At 52.7% G+C, this 21,252-nt stretch overlaps 1 protein-coding gene across 5 annotated transcripts in view; it reads left to right on the top strand.

Annotated features, from left to right (window-relative positions):
- NDRG4 (NDRG family member 4) overlaps window positions 1–21,252 on the top strand; it is an 87,582-nt gene extending 66,330 nt beyond the window's left edge. For 4 of the 5 annotated variants that reach the window (XM_038753563.1, XM_038753560.1, XM_038753561.1 and 1 more), the window contains 13 exons: window positions 1,522–1,642; window positions 1,890–1,952; window positions 3,048–3,108; window positions 3,864–3,950; window positions 4,414–4,470; window positions 5,282–5,385; window positions 5,954–6,010; window positions 6,088–6,139; window positions 7,602–7,649; window positions 9,228–9,263; window positions 12,105–12,156; window positions 16,159–16,197; window positions 18,007–21,252. In XM_038753563.1, coding sequence (XP_038609491.1) covers window positions 1,522–1,642; window positions 1,890–1,952; window positions 3,048–3,108; window positions 3,864–3,950; window positions 4,414–4,470; window positions 5,282–5,385; window positions 5,954–6,010; window positions 6,088–6,139; window positions 7,602–7,649; window positions 9,228–9,263; window positions 12,105–12,156; window positions 16,159–16,197; window positions 18,007–18,161 — 932 coding nt within the window. In that variant the 3' untranslated portion in view covers window positions 18,162–21,252. The remainder of the gene's footprint in view (window positions 1–1,521; window positions 1,643–1,889; window positions 1,953–3,047; window positions 3,109–3,863; window positions 3,951–4,413; window positions 4,471–5,281; window positions 5,386–5,953; window positions 6,011–6,087; window positions 6,140–7,601; window positions 7,650–9,227; window positions 9,264–12,104; window positions 12,157–16,158; window positions 16,198–18,006) is intronic. The other variant, XM_038753559.1, reaches the window with a different exon arrangement.

Raw genomic sequence — 21,252 nt, 5'->3', positions numbered from 1 at the left:
AGGTGGGAAACTAGGTCTCTCCTGCTGGGCCAAACTATGGGAGGCAAGAAAAAGGAGAAACTAAAGAGACGGGGAGAGGTTCCAGGAACCAGGAAGCTCTCCTATACCCTGCCCTACACAGCGTCCTTTAAGTCTTCAAGGAGCCAAGCCTCCAGCCCTGGGGGTCTCTGCTCCTCATTGAGATGGAAATGAAAATTGGAGCTGCCTAGCCGGGAGCCAGAGAGAGGCACTTGGAAAGCCCAGCAGCTCAGCCCGGCCAGCCCTCCTTCCTTCCCTCCCTCCCTCCCCTATCTGTCCTCCTGGCTTATTTGGAGGCCTGGACATGTTCTGGTTTGATGCCCAGATTCCTTTCCTGACAGAAGGCCCAAACAAAAAGAATGAATGTATTCTTGAAAATCCCACCCCCGACCCCCAGTCCTTTAAGGACAAGAACAGATTCTAGCAGTCGCAAACAAAGAAGGGGAGAGAGAGGGAGGGAAGTACAAGTTGCCGACTTGTACTTCCCAAGCGCTTAGTCCAGTGCTGTGCACACAGTAAGCGCTCAATAAATACGACTGAATGGATAAATGAATGAAGGGGAGAAGGATGGAGAGAGAGTTATGTTGTTCAACCCAGCTGGCTCATGGATTTCTGGGAAACGGGACAGTTAAGGTCTCCTCTAACGCAGGCTGGGAATCCCGGGGTCATGGGGTAGGAATCCCCACCAGGTCTGAGGTTGGGTGGTAGAGGGATGAGCGAGGGAGGGAAGAATTAAGGAGGATGGAAGGAGGAGAGAGGGAGGCGAAAAACAGGGAAGGGAGCAAGAGGGGCCGTAGAATCTATTTTCCTAATTATAGAGATCAGGAGGTAGGTTGGGGGAGGGGAATTGAGGAGACTGATGGAGATAGAAAGGTCACCCAGCGGATCAAGAGTGGAGCCAAGTACCTGGGAGTGCTGTTCCCACCCTCCTCCTTTACACCTCCTGTGGCCGGGCCCCCGGAAAGAAGAGTCGCAGGTCCCTGAGCTGCCCCTATCAAAGCTTTTCAGTCTCCGTGAAGGTCAGGAGTCAGACCTATCCACCTTTCTACCCCTCCGTAAGACCCAGAATTCCCCAAAGTAACCTAGAGGGCCTGGCCAGAGCCCAGCACATTGTTTTGGGTCATCCAGACCCAGCCGGCACAACGGCCAAGAAGTGAGAGTGGATTCTGGAAGGTGAGGTGGGAGGAATTGGGGTCAGAGGACGTTCAAGGTCGGGGAGTAGATGGTCCAAGCTCCAGTGGAGTTGATGAGGATGGGATGGAGGATGTGGAGCCGTGATGGACTTCCGTGTCCGTCCGCTCGTCTGAAGTACCAATTTGTACTTCCCAAGCGCTTAGTACAGTGCTCTGCACACAGTAAGTGCTCAATAAATACAATTGATGATGATGATGATGATGAAGTACCATCCTCTGAGTCTTGAGGGAACCGACCTCTAACACGTGGGCCCATAAGGGACTGGGGTTTCGAGGCGTCCTGCCCGGTTCAACGCTCTCCCCTCTGCAGATAAGCTGTGCTTCAACACCTTCTTCAACTTCGAGGACATGCAGGAGATTACCAAGCACTTTGTGGTGTGCCACGTGGACGCACCAGGGCAGCAAGTGGGGGCGTCACAGTTTCCCCAGGGGTACGTAGCGACTCCCCTCCCTGGAGATTCCCCTTCAGCCCAGAATGCCATCCTTCCGAGCAAGCCCCCTCTTGCCCAGTGAACTCTCTCTATCCACCAACCTTCCGGGACCGGTCCAAGAAACAAGACCCTAGATGGGGCGGAGGTCAATAGCGGGGTCTCCCCCCGGGGCCGGCTGAAGGGGACCCCTCCTTCCTGTCCCAGGTCCCCCTCAACCAGACTCCTTCTCCTTGTCCTCCTCTCTCAGTTACCAGTTTCCCTCCATGGAGCAGTTGGCCGCCATGCTGCCCAGCGTGATTCAGCACTTTGGGTGAGTCTCTGGGCCCAGGCCCCCAGGCCTTCACTCCCTAGTTAAGAATGCCTGATCGCTCCCAAACTAGACACGTTGGGAATGACTTTCAACCCTGGAAAATGAAGGGTTGCCTGGGATTCGAGACACGGCAAGCGGAGCACTCTGAGTGCCTTCTCCCGACCTGCCCTGGCCCTCCACCCCACCCCCAGCACTGCCCCAGGGCTTTTGAAGCTCTGCTGGTCCACTAATGGAGTGTTACCTCCATCCTACCTAAGAAGGGAAAGAAAAAGAGTGACAGAAAGAGAAATCCCCACTCCCTCCTGGGCATCGAGGGGGACAGGCAAACAAAAGGATCACCCACATTCATCCAGATCCCTCCTCCGTCCTCTAAGGAATTTGTTTTCAAAGTGGAAGGTCTTTAAGATGGAACAGAGCAAATAGTCAAGCAGCAACCACCCCGTAATAAGCACCCAACCCCGAGAGACTGGACACATGCGTGCGAAGATCCAGGAACATGGAGAAAAAGGAGATGAGGGGATGAGAGGCAGGGTGTGATACTCTGCGAGACGAATTTTTTTTCCATTTTAAAACATCACACTTGGAAGAATTCTCCCTAAATCCAAGATCAGCTTGGATGTGGAAAGCAGCATCACCCTGAATTGTTCTCAGAGACAAGGGAAGCAGATACTTTCAATCCACTGAGCAGCATCTGTAACAGAATAGTGCTTAATCCATCTCTGTCCTCCCCCATCATTTTCTTGGGCCAGGCTCACCGACTTTCCCCATCAGCATCCATCTTTGCTCCCTGTTCGCCCTTTGGCTGTTGGAGAGCGATGGGGCTCTGACCCTCAGACCCGGAGACTGTCTGGCTCTTGGATTTCCCCTCCTTCAGCTCCACAGCCCTTATGTACATATCCATAGTTTATTTATTTTTATATCAATGTCCATCTCCCCCCTCTAGGCTGTACCAACTCTGTTATACTTTACCCTCCCAAGCGTTTAGTATGGTACTCCCCACACAGCAAGGGCTCAATAAATACAGTTGGTGGATTGGTTCTCCTATTTTTGACCACCAAAGGAACGTAATGCGGGTCTCGCTGGCTTCTCCTCCAGGTTCAAGTACGTGATCGGCATCGGGGTCGGAGCCGGAGCCTACGTCCTGGCCAAGTTTGCGGTGAGCCACCTGGGCGCGGATCTCTGAACCCGTCGGCCAAAGGGATGGGAAAGAGGAGGCGGGAGGGAGAAGGGCAGGTAAATGTCGTCTCTTCGTTTTAACTGGAGGGGAGGGAGCTCCTGACAGAGAGCCAGACCTCCCCAGCCGGCCAGTCGGTGGGTTTTGAGAAGGGAAGTGGGAGCACGGTGTGGTCAGAAGAACAAGGAGAGAACGTGTGGCAGGGTTGCCCACAGCAAAGGCCTAGAGGCCTAGAAGCATAATTTTGGTTCTTGTTAAGCACTATGTGCCAAGCACTGTTCTAAATACAGGTAAATCTGGTTGGACACAGTCCCTGTCCCACACAGGGCTCACAGTCCTGTGTGACTGGATGATGGCAGCCATCAGCATCAGTTCCCCAAGCGACAAATCCAACTTCTTGGAATATCTCTGGAGGACCTATTTCCTAGGCCCGGAAAGGAGGAGCTGAAGTTACCTCAGAGCGCACGCTCACCCAGAAAACCCATCCTCTGTCCACAGGCACAGCCTCCTCTTCAGGTTCTCCTGCTGAGCCACCAATGAATGTTTCCTGAGCATAATAAGAATAATCATAATTGTGGTATTTGTTAAGCGCTTACTCTGTGTCAAGCTCCGTGCGATCAGCCTTCTTAATCAGGCCCATCTGTACCCCTGGGCCCTAGTCCTGGAGCTCCCCCGGGTCTGTGAGAGTCCCCTGGCTCTCATCGATCCTTGACTTAGTTTGCTTTTTTTGGTTGTAGTTGATCTTTCCAGACCTAGTGGAGGGGCTGGTCCTGATGAACATTGACCCCAATGGCAAGGGGTGGATCGACTGGGCTGCCACAAAGGTGAGAGCCATGGGGCTGAGGGAAGAGGTGTGGGATGGGGATGGGGTGACACCGGTGGCCCCGGGTCCCGCGGGACACCCCTGGTCATTCATTTATTCAGTCGTATTTATTGAGCGCTTACCGTGTGCAGAGCACTGTACTAAGCGCTTGGGAAGTCCAAGTTGGCAACATATAGAGATGGTCCCTACCCAACAGTGGGCTCACAGTCTAGAAGGGGGAGACAGAGAACAAAAAACATATTAAGAAAATAAAATAAATTGAATAGTAAATATGTACAAGTAAAATAGAGTAATAAATCTGTACAAACATATATACAGGTGCTGTGGGGAGGGGAAGGAGGTAAGGCGAGGGGGAGGAGGGGGAGACGAAGGAGGGGGATCAGTCTGGGAAGGCCTCCTGGAGGAGGGGAGCTCTCAGTAGTGCTTTGAACCGCCCCATCAGGATCCTCTTTTTTCCCTTGCAGCTCTCTGGCTTGACCAGTACCTTACCTGATACAGTCTTGTCTCACCTGTTCAGCCAGGTAAGCGTTGGAGGCTTCTGGGCCAAGGAGGGAGGGAGTCCTGTTGACCATAAGCTCGTTGTAGGCAGGGAATGTGTCTACCAACTCTGTTATAACATTCTTATACTGCACTCTCCCAACTGCTACTACGGTGCTCCGCACGCAGTAAGCACTGAGTAAACGTGATCGATTGAGAGGAGCAGGCTAGCAAAGAGCTGGCGTCTCAGGTCTTCAGTTCCTCCTGACCACTGAGAAGCCAAGTTATCTTATTAGGAAAGAGGTTCCCAGGAATGGGGTGGGATGAGCTGGTTGGCTGATTGTGTTGGGAATCATGGGGCTACCCCCAGGTCCTCACCATAGTCTTGGTTATAATAGGGTCTAATGGTTCCTGCCAAAGTCAGTGACTCTCCCCACCATAGTCTTGGTTATAATAGGGTCTGAGAGGCCCTGCCAGCTCAGCAAGGGGTCTTTCTCCCAATATGGGGCATCGAGGAGAGATTATGCCGCCTGAGGAGAAACCGATCCTCTCCCTGCTAGAGAGGCTGGCCTTAGTGGGAAACTCCTCCAGCCTACTCCATTCCATCTCTTCCCTCCTTTCCCCCAAGCTGGGCAGTTTTGGCAGCCCCCAAGGATGGGAACGGGAGAGAAGGTAATAACCTGAGGCCAGCCAGGCTCTGGCAGAGTTAAAAGGACACCCAGCTTGGCTCTAGGCAAGCCGGGACCCCATGCCTAGGAGCCGGGGCTACCAAAGTCCCGGCAGTGGAAGTCTGGGTCTTGAGCTGAGCTCAGCCCTGATGGTTGGGTCCCCCTGTTCTCCTGCTCGGCCACCCAGGAGGAGCTGGTGAACAACACGGAGTTGGTTCAGAGCTATCGGCAGCAGATCGGCAACGTGGTGAATCAGTTCAACCTGCAGCTCTTCTGGAACATGTACAACAGGTCAGGGCGGGCGGCACGGGGCTCTCGGCCCAGACCCGAGCCCCGGGCGAAGGGTCCAGGGCTCCCAAGGAACCACGGGAGGGCCACAGGAGGTGGGAGCAGGGTGGCCTGCAGTATAGCCTCTCCCCCACCTCGGCATTTCACAGGATATTTGGTTCGGGATGACCCTGACCTCCCCTTCCGGAGACCCGCTGCCCCTTACGGGGTTGGAGGCCCGGGGGCAGTAGGGTTGCTTGTGTCTTGGCCCCAAACGCCACAGTGAGCCCCCTCTGAACTCTACCCCGTGTATACCGGCAGATACAGCTGCCGAACTCAGGGCCCGGGAGTCCCCCCGCAAGCCACTGCTGGATTGGCAAACCTCCTCCCCTACCTTGGCAGTTGGGCAGCGAGGGAAGGAAGAGTTTCGAGTCGAGTGACGTCAAGTAGCCAGCTGATAGTGCTGGGGCCCGGATGGGGGTAGCGAGGAAACCCTTCTCCTCCAGCGAAGGGGCTGCCCGGCCTACATTCAGCCTGCCGCCGCCTTCCCACAGCCCTCATCTCCAGCCCCTTTTCCCCTTCTGTCTCCCAGCCGCAGAGATCTGGACATAAACAGACCTGGAACCGTCCCTAATGCCAAGACCCTTCGGTAAGTGTCCCTGCCCGCCCCCGCCCCTGTCCTGTCGGGGCCCTCTGGCTGACCGTCTCTCCTCTCCGTGTCTCCAGTTGTCCCGTGATGCTGGTGGTGGGAGACAACGCACCTGCGGAGGACGGGGTGGTGAGTAAAGGCCGCGTTACAGCCCGCCCGCCCTCCTGAGAACCCGGGGCTAAGGAGCCACCCAGATGGACCGGAGCTCCGGGCCTGGAGGGAGCAGCGTAGACGTGATCGGGAGTTAGGATTTCCATGTTCGGCCCCTGCTGCTGCAGCTCTTTGCCTGTGTGTGCTCAGGTGCCATCACTGCCCGACTGAACACGGAAACAGTCCCTGTGAGATGCTTTAAGGGACTCTGAGACACCTTGGCACAATCGATTGTCAGTTTAGAGCCCGGTCTCTGATATACCTAAGATTTTAATGCACTTCTTTATAGTACCTGAAATGGCCCAGTGTCTTTGTTAATAATAATAATAATAATAATGATGGCATTTAAATGTGCAAAGCACTGTTCTAAGCGCTGGGGAGGTTACAAGGTGATCAGGTTGTCCCACGGAGGGCTCACAGTCTTCATCCCCATTTTCCAGATGAGGTAACTGAGGCCCAGAGAAATGAACTGACTTGCCCGAAGTCACGCAGCTGACAATTGGCAGAGCCGGAATTTGAACCCATGACCTCCGACTCCAAAGCCCGGGCTCTTTCCACTGAGCCGCGCTGCTTTGTTCTTTCCGTTCCCCCTACCTGCTCTTCTCAGCGCCTCCAGTCTGCCCACCTCCTCCAGCCCAAAAAGTTTCTGCCATTGGAAACCCTTTCCTTACTACCCTGCCTCTCTGTCTCTCTTCCTCTCTCTCTTTCTCTTCCTTGTTCTACGCTCTTTTCGTCTCTCATGTCTCTCCCTCTAGGCTGCCCGCGCCCACCCACCCCCCAGCCACTTTTAATCTTAATCTCCCTCCCCACCTTGATTTCGGGAACTCTCCGGGAGCTGCCCCTCCTCTATCCTAGAAGCAGGGAAGCAGCATGGCCTGGGAGACAGGGGACCTGTCCGCCTCATGCCGGCTTTACAACCCCGGGCAAGTCGCTTAACTTCTCCGGGCCTCAGTTTCCTCATCTGTAAAAATGAGGATTCAGTACCTCTTCTCCCTCCTTAGACTCTGAGCCCTACGTGGGATGGGGATTGTGTCTGACCTGATGATGTCGTACTTACCCCAGCGTTTAGTGTAGTACTTGGCACATAGTAAGCGCTGAACAGATACTGCCACTGTAATCATTAGAGGAGTTCCTAAGCCACACAACCTTGAGGGCTCTAATCCCGGCCCCGCCGCTTGTCAGCTGTGTGACTTTGGGCCAGTCACTTCACTTCTCTGGGCCTCAGTGACCTCATCTGTAAAATGGGGATTAAGACGGTGAGCCCCATGTGGGACAACCTGATTACCTTATATCCCCCCCCCCCCCCCCCCCCCCCGCAGTGCTTAGAACAGTGCGTGGCACATAGTAAGCACTTAACAAGTGCCATCATTATTATTATTATGAGGGTGACAATTCTGCTTTGTTCCTGGAGCTTCTGAAAGAATGCTGTCATTATTCCCAGGTTGAGTGTAACTCCAAACTGGATCCAACCAACACCACCTTCTTAAAGGTAACATCACCACTCGCCGACCCCCTGCCCAAGCCTCATTCATTCATTCATCCATTCAGTCGTATTTATTGAGTGCTTACTGTGTGCAGAGCACTGTACTAAGCGCTTGGGAAATCCAATGTAACCAGGGTCCCTCTGTTCCCTCACTTGGTCTGACGAAAGGGCTGGGGAGTTTGGCAGAGCCCCTCTGCCCAACCACATTGCCCCCACTGCCCTCATACCTCAAGCGGCTAGGGTCCGCTGGGTCTCACTCCTGTGCCATCATCATCATCATCAATTGTATTTATTGAGCACTTACTGTGTGCAGAGCACTGTACTAAGCGCTTGGGAAGTACAAGTTGGCAACATATAGAGGCAGTCCCTACCTAACAGTAGGCTCACAAGGGGCACTGGGCTCCGAGTTCGAACGCAGACGGTATTCATTCATTCATTCAACCGTATTTATTGAGCGCTTACTGTGTGCAGAGCACTGTACGAAGCGCTTGGGAAGTCCAAATGAAGAGAGAGCGGGCCTCCGCTGGAACCCAGGCGGCTGGGCTTTAGGCTGGCAGCCGGGGAGAGGGAGGCCCAAGTGAGGGTGGCATCCCTTAAGGCATCCGCATGGTCATTCCAAGGATGCTTACAGCCAAAAACAAGTCCCCAAGAGGATTGGGGACTCAGGGCATACCCGAGGTTTCTGTGGGCAGGAAGGGCAGACAGTCCCTTCTAGACTGTGAGCCCGTTTTTGGGTAGGGACCGTCTCTATATGTTGCTGACTTGTACTTCCCAATCAGTCAATCAATCAATCATATTTATTGAGTGCTTACTATGTGGAGAGCACTGTACTAAGCGCTTGGGAAGTACAAATTGGCAACATATAGGGACAGTCCCTACCCAACATTGGGCTCACAGTCTAAAAGGGGGAGACAGAGAACAAAACCAAACATACTAACAAAATAAAATAAATAGAATAGATATGTACAAGTAAAATAAATAAATAAATAGAGTAATAAATATGTACAAACATATATACATATATACAGGTGCTGTGGGGAAGGGAAGGAGGTAAGATGGGGGGATGGAGAGGGGGATGAGGGGGAGAGGAAGGAAGGGGCTCAGTCTGGGAAGGCCTTCTGGAGGAGGTGAGCTCTCAGCAGGGCCTTGAAGGGAGGAAGAGAGCTAGCTTGGCGGATGGGCAGAGGGATTGGGGGCATTCCAGGCCCGGGGGAGGACGTGGGCCGGGGGTCGATGGCGGGACGGGCGAGAGCGAGGTACGGTGAGGAGATTAGCGGCGGAGGAGTGGAGGGTGCGGGCTGGGCTGGAGAAGGACAGAAGGGAGGGGAGGTAGGAGGGGGCGAGGTGATGGACGGCCTTGAAGCCCAGGGTGAGGAGTTTCTGCCTGATGCGCAGATTGATTGGTAGCCACTGGAGATTTTTGAGGTTTAAGCGCTTTCCCAAGCACTTAGTACAGTGCTCTGCACACAGTAAGCGCTCAATAAATATGATTGAATGAACAGTGTGGGTGGCCAAGCCGCCCAGGAGTCCAGGGTGTGGCTCTCCGCCCGTCCCCGTGTCTGACGGCGGTTTCTCTCCCTGCAGATGGCCGACTCCGGAGGACTCCCCCAGGTCACCCAGGTGAGAACCGCTCCCCCTCTCCATCCCCCGCATCTTACCTCCTTCCCTTCCCCACCGCACCTGTATATATGTATCTATGTTTGTACACATTTATTACTCTATTTATTTATTTATTTTACTTGTACCTATCTATTTTATTTTGTTAGTATGTTTGCTTCTGTTCTCTCTCTCCCCCTTCTAGACTGTGAGCCCACTGTTGGGTAGGGACTGTGTCTATACGTTGCCAGCTTGTACTTCCCAAGCGCTTAGTCCAGTGCTCTGCACACAGTAAGAGCTCAATAAATACGATTGATTGATTGATTGAGAGGCTCCCGCTCTCCATCCCCCGCATCTTACCTCCTTCCCTTCCCCACCGCACCTGTATATATGTATCTATGTTTGTACACATTTATTACTCTATTTATTTATTTATTTTACTTGTACCTATCTATTTTATTTTGTTAGTATGTTTGCTTCTGTTCTCTCTCTCCCCCTTCTAGACTGTGAGCCCACTGTTGGGTAGGGACTGTGTCTATACGTTGCCAGCTTGTACTTCCCAAGCGCTTAGTCCAGTGCTCTGCACACAGTAAGAGCTCAATAAATACGATTGATTGATTGATTGAGAGGCTCCCGCTCTCCATTCCCCGCATCTTACCTCCTTCCCTTCCCCACCGCACCTGTATATATGTATCTATGTTTGTACACATTTATTACTCTATTTATTTATTTATTTTACTTGTACCTATCTATTTTATTTTGTTAGTATGTTTGCTTCTGTTCTCTGTCTCCCCCTTCTAGACTGTGAGCCCACTGTTGGGTAGGGACTGTCTCTATATGTTGCCAGCTTGTACTTCCCAAGCGCTTAGTCCAGTGCTCTGCACACAGTAAGCGCTCAATAAATACGATTGATTGATTGATTGATTGAGAGGCTCCCCCTCTCCATCCCCTGCATCTTACCTCCTTCCCTTCCCCACCGCACCTGTATGTATGTATCTATGTTTGTACAGATTCATTACTCTATTTATTTATTTATTTTACTTGTACCTATCTATTTTATTTTGTTAGTATGTTTGCTTTTGTTCTCTGTCTCCCCCTTCTAGACTGTGAGCCCACTGTTGGGTAGGGACTGTCTCTAGATGTTGCCATCTTGTACTTCCCAAGCGCTTAGTCCAGTGCTCTGCACACAGTAAGCACTCAATAAATACGATTGATTGATTGAGAGGCAGATGAGAAGCAGGGCTCCCAAATCCCCGCGTCTCCCCCTTCCACCTCCGTCGCCGCCGCCGCATGCCCCTGCTCCGCGTGGTCGTTCCTCAGCTCCAGGATGCAGATGAGGGGGGCCTTTTGGGTGGAAAAGTAGATTGGCCTGGTGGCTAGAGCACAGGCCTGGGAGTTGGAACCACCTGGGTTCTCGTCCCCGCTTGTCTGCCGCCTGGCATCGGGGCAAGTCTCTTTTTTTTTTTAATGGCATTTATTAAGCGCTTACTATATGCAAAGCACTGTTCTAAGCGCTGGGGAGATTACAAGGTGACCAGGTTGTCCCACGTGGGGCTCACAGTCTTCATCCCCATTTTACAGAGGAGGTAACTGAGGCCCAGAGAAGTGAAGTGACTTGCCCAAAGTCACACAGCTGACAAGTGGCGGAGCCGGGATTCGAACCCATGACCTCTGACTCCGAAGCCCGGGCTCTTTCCACTGAGCCACGCTTCCCCTCTCTGGGCCTCAGTGGCCTCATCTGTAAAATGGGGGTTAAGACTGGGAGGCTCAATGGAAAGAGCCTGGGCTTTGGAGTCAGAGGTCATGCGTTTGAATCCCGGCTCCGCCAATTAATAATAGTAATAATGATGGCATTTATTAAGTGCTTACTAGGTGCAAGGCACTGTTCTAAGCGCTGGGGAGGTTACAAGGTGATCGGTCAGCGTGGCTCAGTGGAAACAACCCGGGCTTGGGAGTCAGAGGTCATGGTTTCGAATCCCGACTCCACCACTTGTCAGCTGTGTGACTTTGGGCAAGTCACTTCACTTCTCTGGGCCTCAGTTCCCTCATCTGGAAAATGGGGATTAAGATTGTGAGCCCCACATGGGACAACCTGATCACCTTGTAACCCCCCCAGCACTTAGAATAGTAAGCGCTTAGCAAATACCATTATTATTGGAGAAGCAGCGTGGCTCAGTGGAAAGAGCCCGGGCTTTGGAGTCAGAGGTCATGGGTTCAAATCCCGGGTCTGCCACTTGTCAGCTGTGTGACTTTGGGCAAGTCACTTCGCTTCTCTGGGCCTCAGTTCCTCAACTGTAAAATGGGGATTAAGACTGTCAGCCCCCTGTGGTTGCCAGCTGTGTGACTTTGGGCAAGTCACTTCACTTCTCTGGGCCTCAGTGACCTCATCCGTAAAATGGGGATTAAGACTGTGAGCCCCCCGGGGGACAACCTGATCGCCTTGTCAATCAATCAATCAATCGATCGTATTTATTGAGCGCTTACTGTGTGCAGAGCACTGGACTAAGCGCTTGGGAAGTACAAGTTGGCAACATATGTCACCTCCCCAGCGCTTAGGACAGTCCTTTGCATATAGTAAGTGCTTAATAAATGCTATCATCACCATCATCATGTGGGCCAGGGACTGTGTCCAGCCTGATTAGCTTGTATCTACCCCAGCACTTAGTACGGTACCCCGCACATAATAAGCACTTAAAAAATACCATAAAAAAGGGGGTTTGCCCTCTGGGACAGGCAGGAGGAGGGAGAGGCGGTGGACATTCCTCCAGCTCTTCAGCCTCCCCAAGGAGCTCTTCTTGTAGGCCATCTCTGGACCCCAGGGGCTCGGCTGGCTCTAACGCAAATGTTTCTCTTCCCCTCCCACAGCCGGGGAAGCTGACAGAAGCCTTTAAATATTTCCTGCAAGGCATGGGCTACAGTAAGTGCAAACCTCCATTGGCAGCGGGGCTGGGGGCGGCTAGTGGTGCCCGGCAAATTGGGGGACGGAGGGAGGCCGGGAGGGATGGCGGGGGGCCCACCGAGGTGTGAGCGGGGAGCCAGGGCCAGAAAGCAGGCTGGTGAAGAACCACGGGCAGATATACGCACAAAGTGTGCGCACAGACCCACAATCTCAGTGTATCTCACTGGTCTGGGGAAGCTGTGAGTGTATCATCATCATCAATCGTATTTGTTGAGCGCTTACTATGTGCAGAGCACTGTACTAAGCGCTTGGGAAGTACAAATTGGCAACATATAGAGACAGTCCCTACCCAACAGTGGGCTCACAGTCTAAAAGGTGAGTGTGTGCAGGCGGCACGTGTATACGCACACAGTATATTGTAAGAAAACACATACGTTTATGCATCTGTAATTGGAGGGAAACTTAAGTTTTTTTCCTTCGTGGGTATGTGTGTTACAAATTTTATCCCGTTGTTGGGTAGGGACCGTCTCTTTATGTTGCCGACTTGTACTTCCCAAGCGCTTAGTACAGTGCTCTGCACACAGTAAGCGCTCAGTAAATAATATAATTATAATAATAATAATGGCATTTATGAAGCGCTTACTATGTGCAAAGCACTGTTCTAAGCGCTGGCACTGTTCTAAGCGCTGAATACAGTTGAATGAATGAATATATATATGTCTGGCTCAGTGGAAAGAGCCTTGGTTTGGGAGTCAGAGGTCATGGGTTCCAATCCCGGCTCCGCCACCTGTCAGCTGTGTGACTTTGGGTGAGTCACTTCTCTGGGCCTCAGTGACCTCATCTGGAAAATGGGGATTAAGACCGTGAGCCCCACGTGGGACAACCTGATCACCTTGTATCCTCCCCAGCGCTTAGAACAGCGCTTGGCACATAGTAAGCGCTTAACAAATGCCATTATTATTATTATTATATTTGTGATTATCGATTATAAATGATTTAGTCATATTAATGTCCGATCCCCCTCTAGACTGCAAGCTTGCTGTGGGCAGAGAACGTGCCTGCTAATTCTGTAGTTTTCTACTCTCCCGAGCGCTTAGTACGGTGCTCTGTACATAGTAAGCACTCAGTAAATACGATTGATTGATTGTGTACGGGTGGATGATGTGTTGTGCGGAGTGGAGAATACAGGCAGGTGCCCAAAGGTGAACCAGGGAAGGCTGCCTTGTTGCCTGGATACCCAGCCATCTTTCTGGTTCCTCACGCAAGAGTGTGGCGATCACCTGTGGTGGTGAGGCAGGAACAGCTTTTCCCTTACACTGTGAGCGGGAGAGCTCTCCCTCATTTTTGCTTTTGTGCTCTCCTCATGCTGTCACACACTCACAGTCTCGTACTCTCTTCATGCTTCCACGCTCTCACACTCTCTCACTCTCCCGTGCTCTCTCTCTTTCTCGCCCGTTTGCTCCTGCCCCCTCATTGCCCTCCTGTTTCAAGAAATGACGTTACGGGCCTGCCATGAGCCGTAGGCGGAAAGTTTGTCTTCGTCGCGCGACTCCCGGGGAAGCAGAGCTGGGAAACCAGAGTAAAGGTGTGGGGCCCAGGGCGCAGGAGACCGTTACCAGTAGGTTTGGTTGGGATCCCTTGCGGAATTTCTTCCTTGGCTCCCAGAACCCACCTTGGGTCCACCTCTCCGGTTCTTGGTTTCCTGATCAGGATTGTGGATTCTTGGCTTGGCTGGCTCTTTGGATGTCGCGATCCTCTTGGCTGCTCTGCCGGGAGGATTCTGGGTCTGCTTCCAAGTGAGATCACTCAGTTCATTCCTTGGAGAAGGATTCCTTCAGGTTAGGAAGCACTTAAGGATCCCGAGCGAAAGCCAAGACGTGGGGCAGGGTACCGAGGAAGTAGTGTCTGACCCTCGGCCTGGGGAGCGTTTCGAAAGGGCCCGCAGAGAATAAAAATAGGAAGGGAATGAGGAGGAATCTGGGAAGAAGAGTTTGGGGGTTCTTTCATTCACATGCTCCCGTTAACATACGGTTCTTTCCTACAAATGCTCACCTGTCCCCCACCTCCCGATCAGCGGTCACTGGGTCAGACAGGACCCGTAGCTCTTGTAGTCGATAGGCTGCCTTGGACGCTGTACTATTCTACATCCCAAAGGACTCCGCGTGCTCACGGTTTGCTGTTCCACTGATCCAGAAGGCCTTGTGCATTCAGCAGTCCGAGGACCCCCCGGCCCCCGTGGTGGCAATCCTGGCATCAAAGCCACGGCTGGCCTAGTTTTAACCAGTTCGCCCAACTCTTGCCAAAGTCCTGCCTCTGGCCTGGAAAGCCCTCCCTCCTGACATCCAAAAAACAATGCCTCTCCCCACTTTCAAAGCCTTATCGAAGGCCCATCTCCCCCAAGAAGCCTTCCCTGACTAAGGCCTCCTTTCCTCTTCTCCCACTCCCTTCTGTACCACCTTGACTTGCTCCCCTTATTCATCCCCCCCGCCATCAAACCCCACAGCACCCATGTCCATGTCTGTAATTGTATTTATTTATATTAATGTCTGTCTCCCCCTGTAAACTGTAAGCTCGGTGTGGATGGGGAATGAGTCTGTTATATTGTTATGTTGTACTCTCCCCAATACTTAGTACAGTGCTGTGCACCACAGTAAGTGCTCAATAAATATGATTGACTGACTCACCCTGTGCTATGGACCTGCCGAATGGATCCATAGGAATTCCAGTTTGAAAAACCCAAATGGAATCCACGGCCATCCCACCCGGCCCCTCATTGCGCTTGGCAAACCAGGCACCGTCTTCATCACGCTGCTCCCTCCCCCCGCAACGCCCCACACCTTTTTGTCACTCACACTTTGCTCCCACCCAGGGCTCACAAAGCGCCATTTAAAAATACTTAATTATTCCCCCGGGTTTTATAAAGCATTGTTTATTCTCACAATTCTAACATGTAGGGGAGAGAAGATAGGAGCTGCATTTCCCTGTTGGGGAAACAGGCCCGTGAGTTGGTGACTTCTGCAAGGTCACATAGAAGGTTATCACCTGGACCGGAATTAGAACCCAGGACTTTTTGTCCACCTTCCCAGTGATCTAACCTGGTGCTGCAGAGTGATCTAGTGAAAAGACCACCGGCTTGGGAGTCAGAGGACCAGGGGGCTAATCCCGGCTCCGCCACTTGTCTGCTGTGTGACCTTGCGTGAGTCACTTAAACTCTCTGTGCCTTAGTTCCCTCACCTGCAAAATGGGGATTCAATACCTCTTTTATCACCCACCCTGTGGGGCCCGATTATCTTGCGTCTACCCTGGCGCTTAGTACAGTGCTTGGCACATAAATGCCACAATTATTATTCTCTAACCTGTCTATCAGGTGGACGCACTGTAAGAGGCAGGAGTGAATCCAGAAAAACAAAAAGGCGCTGTGGATCCGTTGGCCTTAGAGAACTGTAAGAAAAAAAAGTCTTGTGTCTGCCGGGAGGCTAGTGAAGTGCAGGGCTGCCGGCAGGCGGAGCAGAATGAAGTGATTGCCGAGAGCCTGGAATTTGAAGCCACCAAGGATAAATTTGGCTTACAAATTGCCTGGGCTCTGGCCACTTCAGCCAGGATGAGCTTCAGTTCCCTCATCTGTAAAAAATGGGGATTGAGACCGTGAGCCCCATTGTGAGGCATTGACTGTGTCCAATCTGATTACCACCTCTACCTTAGTGCTTAGAACAATGCCTGGCGTACAGTAAGTGCTCAACAGATACCATAAAAAAAAAAAAAAACAACCTGGCTCCTTCCTCTTTCCACCAGACAGACAGAGGAGTGGGATTTCACATTCTCTCCCTGGAAGAGCAGTTCTTCGGGGGCAGCCTTGGGGGCTCGGTGGGATCGGGGCACATTCCATCCCGCCTTCCGTCCGTGTCTTTCTCTCTCCATCCGTGTCTTGGCTGGGTCATTTGACAAAGTTCCTCAACCCATATTTTGTATCCCCCCCCCCCCCCCGCCCCTTCTTCTCTTGCTCTCTGTCTTCTCTCTTAGTTGCGTACCTGAAGGACCGAAGGCTGAGTGGCAGCGCAGGTAGCCCCCGTCTCTGTCCTCACCTGCTCCCCCGCGCTCACCCACCTGCATGTACCTTGTCCCCATCCTCCTTCCGTGTGCATCGCCGTAAGGAGGCTGCGTCTTGCTCCAGTTCCCGTCCCCACTGCTCCGCACCAGGCTGCCGCCACCCCCTCGGCGGGGAATCCACTGGAAAATCCCCTCTGTTCTGTCCAAGCTACCTTGGACTCCTCCGGCCACCAGCCTTTCAACAGGCTCATTCTAGTAGCGGTCTGAGGCTGCCTGTGACCAAAGGCTTCCCCTTTCTGCTTTTTTTTCTTTTCCCCGGTTGTGGGCCCCTCGCGTCCGTTCTTTGCCGCGGAAGAAGCGGCTCTAGCGAGCCTCTCAGAGGGAGGGTCGGGAGAACCCGTCCCATCTGGAGGGCTCTTGGATTTGGAAAGTGGAGTCTCACTAAAGCGGCTGAACCAGCTTCACTCAGGCCCAGGATGGAGACGGTGAGGGGCCCCAGCCGAGGAAACCCAGCCCAGTAGGGTGGTCCGAAGCCCCCGGGATGTCCGTCGCTGCTTTGAGGCACGGCCGAGGGCCCTCTCTTCAGGCTTAATAATAATAATAATAATGGTGGTATTTGTTGAGCACTTACTGTGTGCCAAGCACTGGGGTAGATACAAGGTAATCAGGTTGTCCTACGTGAGGCTCACAGTCTTCACCTCCGTTTTACAGATGAGGGAACTGAGGCCCAGAGAGGTTACGTGACTTGCCCAAGGTCACACAGCTGACAAGTCACTTCACTTCTCTGGGCCTCAGTTCCCTCATCTGTAAAATGGGAATTAAGACTGTGAGCCCCCCGTGGGACAGCCTGATCACCTTGTTACCTCCCCAGCACTTAGAACAGTGCTTTGCACATAGTAAGCGCTTAACAAATGCCATTATTATTATTATTAAGTGGCAGAGGTGGAATTAGAACCCATGACCTCTGACTCCCAAGCCTGGGCTCTTTCCACTAAGCCACACTGCTTCTCTGGGCTTAGTGTCTCCTAACACCGTTCCCTCAGGACTCTTCGGAGTCATTCATTCATTCATCCAATCGTATTTATTGAGCGCTTACTGTGTGCAGAGCACTGTACTAAGCGCTTGGGAAGTACAAGTTGGCGACATATAGAGACGGTCCCTACCAACAGCGGGCTCACAGTCTAGAAGGGGGAGACAGACGAAACAAAACATGTGGGCAGGTGTCAAGTCGTCAGAATAAATAGAATTAAAGCTAAATGCACATCCTTAACAAAATAAAAACAATAGTAAATAAGTACAAGTAAAATAGAGTAATCAATCTGTACAAATATATATACAGGTGCTGTGGGGAGGGGAAGGAGGAGAGGAAAAAGGGGGCTGAGTGTGGGAAGGCCTCCTGGAGGAGGTGAGCTCTCAGTAGGGCTTTGAAGGGAGGAAGAGAGTCCAGGGCAGCCGCCCCAGACACAGAACTGTGGTCCTCCCTGCCCTCCCACGCCCCACTTCTTGCTTCCATCACCCCGCCGTCACCAACACTGCATGTCCTAGGCTTGAGCAAAGCGGTACCGGTTACCAGGAGCGGGCCCGGAGGCCCCGGAAGGGGCTGCCAGGAAACTCAGGACCGGCGCGGCTGGCCGCTTGGCTTGTGTTGCGGGGGGGGGGGGTGTGTGCGTGCGTGCAAGCGTGCATGTCCGCCTGCCCTGGCCTCCCGCTGGCTTCGCTCGGACACTGATGCCGTGTGTTTTCTCTCTCTCTCTGTCTCTCCTCCTCTCTCTGTCCGCCTGTCTCCCTCCCCGCCCGCCCCGGCCGGTTCCGTGTCCGCAGTGCCCTCGGCCGGCATGACCCGCCTGGCCCGTTCCCGCACGGCGTCCCTCACCAGCGCCAGCTCGGCAGAAGGCAGCCGCCCCCGGGCTTGTACCCACTCGGAGAGCAGCGAGGCCATGGGCCAGATCAACCACACCATGGAGGTGTCCTGCTGAGGCCCTTCCCCGGCCCCCGCAGGCCTCCCCCCACCGCCTCGTCCCGCATCGAGTCGCCATCCAACCGCCATTCCGGGCTCACGCCCACAGTTCCTTTGTGTTGGGGAGGGGAGCGGGGCGGGTTAGTTTTCTTTTATTTAAAAAAAAAAATGTAAAATATCCTGAAATGGAGGGGGGGCCACCTTAAACGCCAAGCCAAACAGAATCTCCAGAGCCCTTTTTTGAGGTCGTCGGGGGAGACAGGGAACTGAGATGGAGTCCTCCCCCGTGGCGCTTTGGCCAGTTGGGGCTCCGGGGAAGAGAGTCTCGGGCGAGTCGGGGCTGCTCCTCCTCCAGCGGCCTCGTGCCCGTGGCTACTCCGCCTCTCTCCAGGGATAAGTCCCCGGAACTGTAGGAAGTCAGCCACAGTATTTGAAGGCAAGTTCCCGGCCCCCCTTGGTTATTCTCTCAGTTCCGGGCTGGGGAGGACGGGGAGGGGGAGACCCTGAAGCTGGGCTACGTAGGAGCCCCCCGTTCCATGTGGCAAGCTTGCTGACAAGTCCCCCGGTATCTATCCTCTGAGCACTGGGGCTTTTCCCGGGCCTCCATCGGTTCTCAAAGCTAAACCTTTCTCCCCGAGGCTCGAGAACCAGGAGCCCGGAGAAAAGATCTGGGGCTGACAGCTTGCTTTTCCCGAGGATCCCTTCTTCCTCTTCCCCCGGGCCCAGAGCATCTTTGAAACAGGGAAGGGACGTGATGGGTGGAGGAAGGGGCCAGAGTTCAGTTCCATTTCCCCCGAAACCAAGCCAGGGGGAAGACTCCCAGCTAACCGAGGGGAATGGATGTGAAATCAAAAAAAAAAAAAAATCCATTGGTGGTTCAGGAGAACATCAAGTGTGGAATTTTGGTTAGTTGTACGAAAGGTCAGAGAGAGAGAGAGAGCCAGGAAAGAACCAGCTTCTGAGCAAATTCTGGGAGGAGGTGCCCTGTCCTTAGAACTCCAGTATCCCCTGCTCCTCACCAGGCATTTATTTTTTTATTTTGTTGCATAAACGACAATCAACAATAACCAAAAGGATGAACCCGCCCGCACCTCCTCCTCGACTATCTTTTCTCCAACCCCGATCTGCTGTCAGAAGCTGAAAGCCAATGGAGAGTGAGCTTAAGGCTAATAGAGGCCCTTTTCTCTAGCTGCCTCCCAGTTTTGGGGCTCTGGGTTTCCATCTTGGAGTCAGCGACTGCCCCTGCTGACCCTCAGGGCACGGCCAATCCACCTGGCCTCTTCCTCCACCCTCCCAACTCCTTCCCTGCCAACCCCAACCCACCGGGCTTCCAGGATAGAGAGAGGTCAGACTAGGAAACTGTCTCCCTGCTTAAAGAGCACTGGAAGAGTGAGTGCAAGAAAGGTCCCCGCTCTCTTGGATTGGGACCGTGCGGCACCACTATTAGTCTGTTGGCCTCATTCCTCTCATGTAGCTGCCAAGGCAGAAAAATGTGCAGGTTTTTCTTCTCCTGTATCATCCCCGGAGACTGCCTGCCTTTCTGGAACTGCATCAGGCCTATTGACCAGAATTCTCAATCAAGGTAGGTGTCGAAAAATGCCTCCCCGGATCCAGAAAAGGCAAAAAGCAGGGAAAATTTGGGGTTGGGGCGGGGGGAGAAACGACCTTCTACTTGGGAGGTCTCTTCTCCCACTCTTTCTTCCCGAGCACTTTGGACAAAGCATCCATCAAGGCCTTGGTCCCTCCTGAGGGTGTCCTACAACATTTTCCCCGGAGGATCAGGAAGCCCAAGGCCCTCCGTGTCCTGAATGCTTTGGAGCATGCAGGGCCCTGGAACCGCTCTTTACACATGTCACCAAGGGGTTTCAGTCACCGGAGCTGGGAGTCGAGTAGAACCGGGATAGCGAGGGGCAGTGGTCAGCCTCAGGATTTGACCCCAGCACTAAACACTTTTCTAGATCCATCTAGAAATGGGCACACACACACCCCGCCGAAATACCTTGGTCCAGTGACTAAAGAGCTTTTTTTCCCTCTGGAGCTTGGAGAAGAAAGGCGCGAGGAACTCTTCCTGAAACTTCAGTCCTTCCCAGGGCAAACTCCTGGGGTCGGCCTAGCTGTACTAGGGCCACAGGGTGTCACGGAAGCCGGCCCGATGGCAAAGGGAGAATTTAGGAAGCGGATGGGAAGGGAAGGGAAAGCTACCCACCAATCCTGCCTGTGGATCTCAGCCGCAGCCCCCATCGCCATCCGAGAGCACTTCTGCTGTCACGCCCCTGGGCCCCACTGAACTTCCATCTCCGCAGGGCCGGGCGGCTTCTCCCTCTCCGTTTCGCTACCGCGAACGGATCGCATCGCGAGTGGGTCGAGTGGGTAGGTCTTTGGCATCCCTTCAAGAGGTGGGAACAGAGAGAGAGAAGTTAGAAGTTCATTGTACCGGAGGCATGATGTAAAAAGAGGTGGGAGCTAATGGTAAACAGGACAGGGTCTTGAGCTTCATGCGTCATATATATTTTTTAGAGGACGAGTGTCTGAATGTGTGCCTGAGACACACACACCCATATACATGTACATACACACGCAGACCGACTCTACCCACATTCAAGTAACTCCATCTAAATGGTATTAAGGCGTCACTAACCATTCTAGAAACTACGTGGTGTATCAGTTTGTTTCCCACTCTGTTCTCCCGTGCGCTTCCTTGGGACATTAAATGTGAATGTTTGAAAAGCTGGTAGAAAATATACTTTTTACTGTAGATAGCGCCGCAATTTTCCTTGGTTTTTTTTGGTGTGGTCTTTAAGATGAGCTATCTATAAATATCTATACATAATATATATATTGGGTCCCCACGTGTGGTCTCTGAGGGTGGTCTGACTGTATCCGTCGGTTTGCTTTTCCTTTCAGCCAAGGTGAAGATTAATTGATTTCCTACTTTCTCCTGTGTACAAGGTGAAAAACCTATTTTTGTGTTTTTACGGAGGTCGATGCTATGAGTTGCACTGATGCCATGAGATTGAGACGACAAAAATGTAAAAAAAAACAAAAACCTTCGTCGGTGTAGAGAGAATTAACTGTGTTGAAAACCAATAAAGAAACTAATAAGAATGTGA

This window comes from Tachyglossus aculeatus, chromosome 11 (assembly GCF_015852505.1).
Source record: "Tachyglossus aculeatus isolate mTacAcu1 chromosome 11, mTacAcu1.pri, whole genome shotgun sequence".
Taxonomy (NCBI): Eukaryota; Metazoa; Chordata; class Mammalia; order Monotremata; family Tachyglossidae; genus Tachyglossus; species Tachyglossus aculeatus.
The sequence above is the reverse complement of the archived record's forward strand: the minus strand, read 5'-3'. Positions and strand labels throughout refer to the sequence as shown.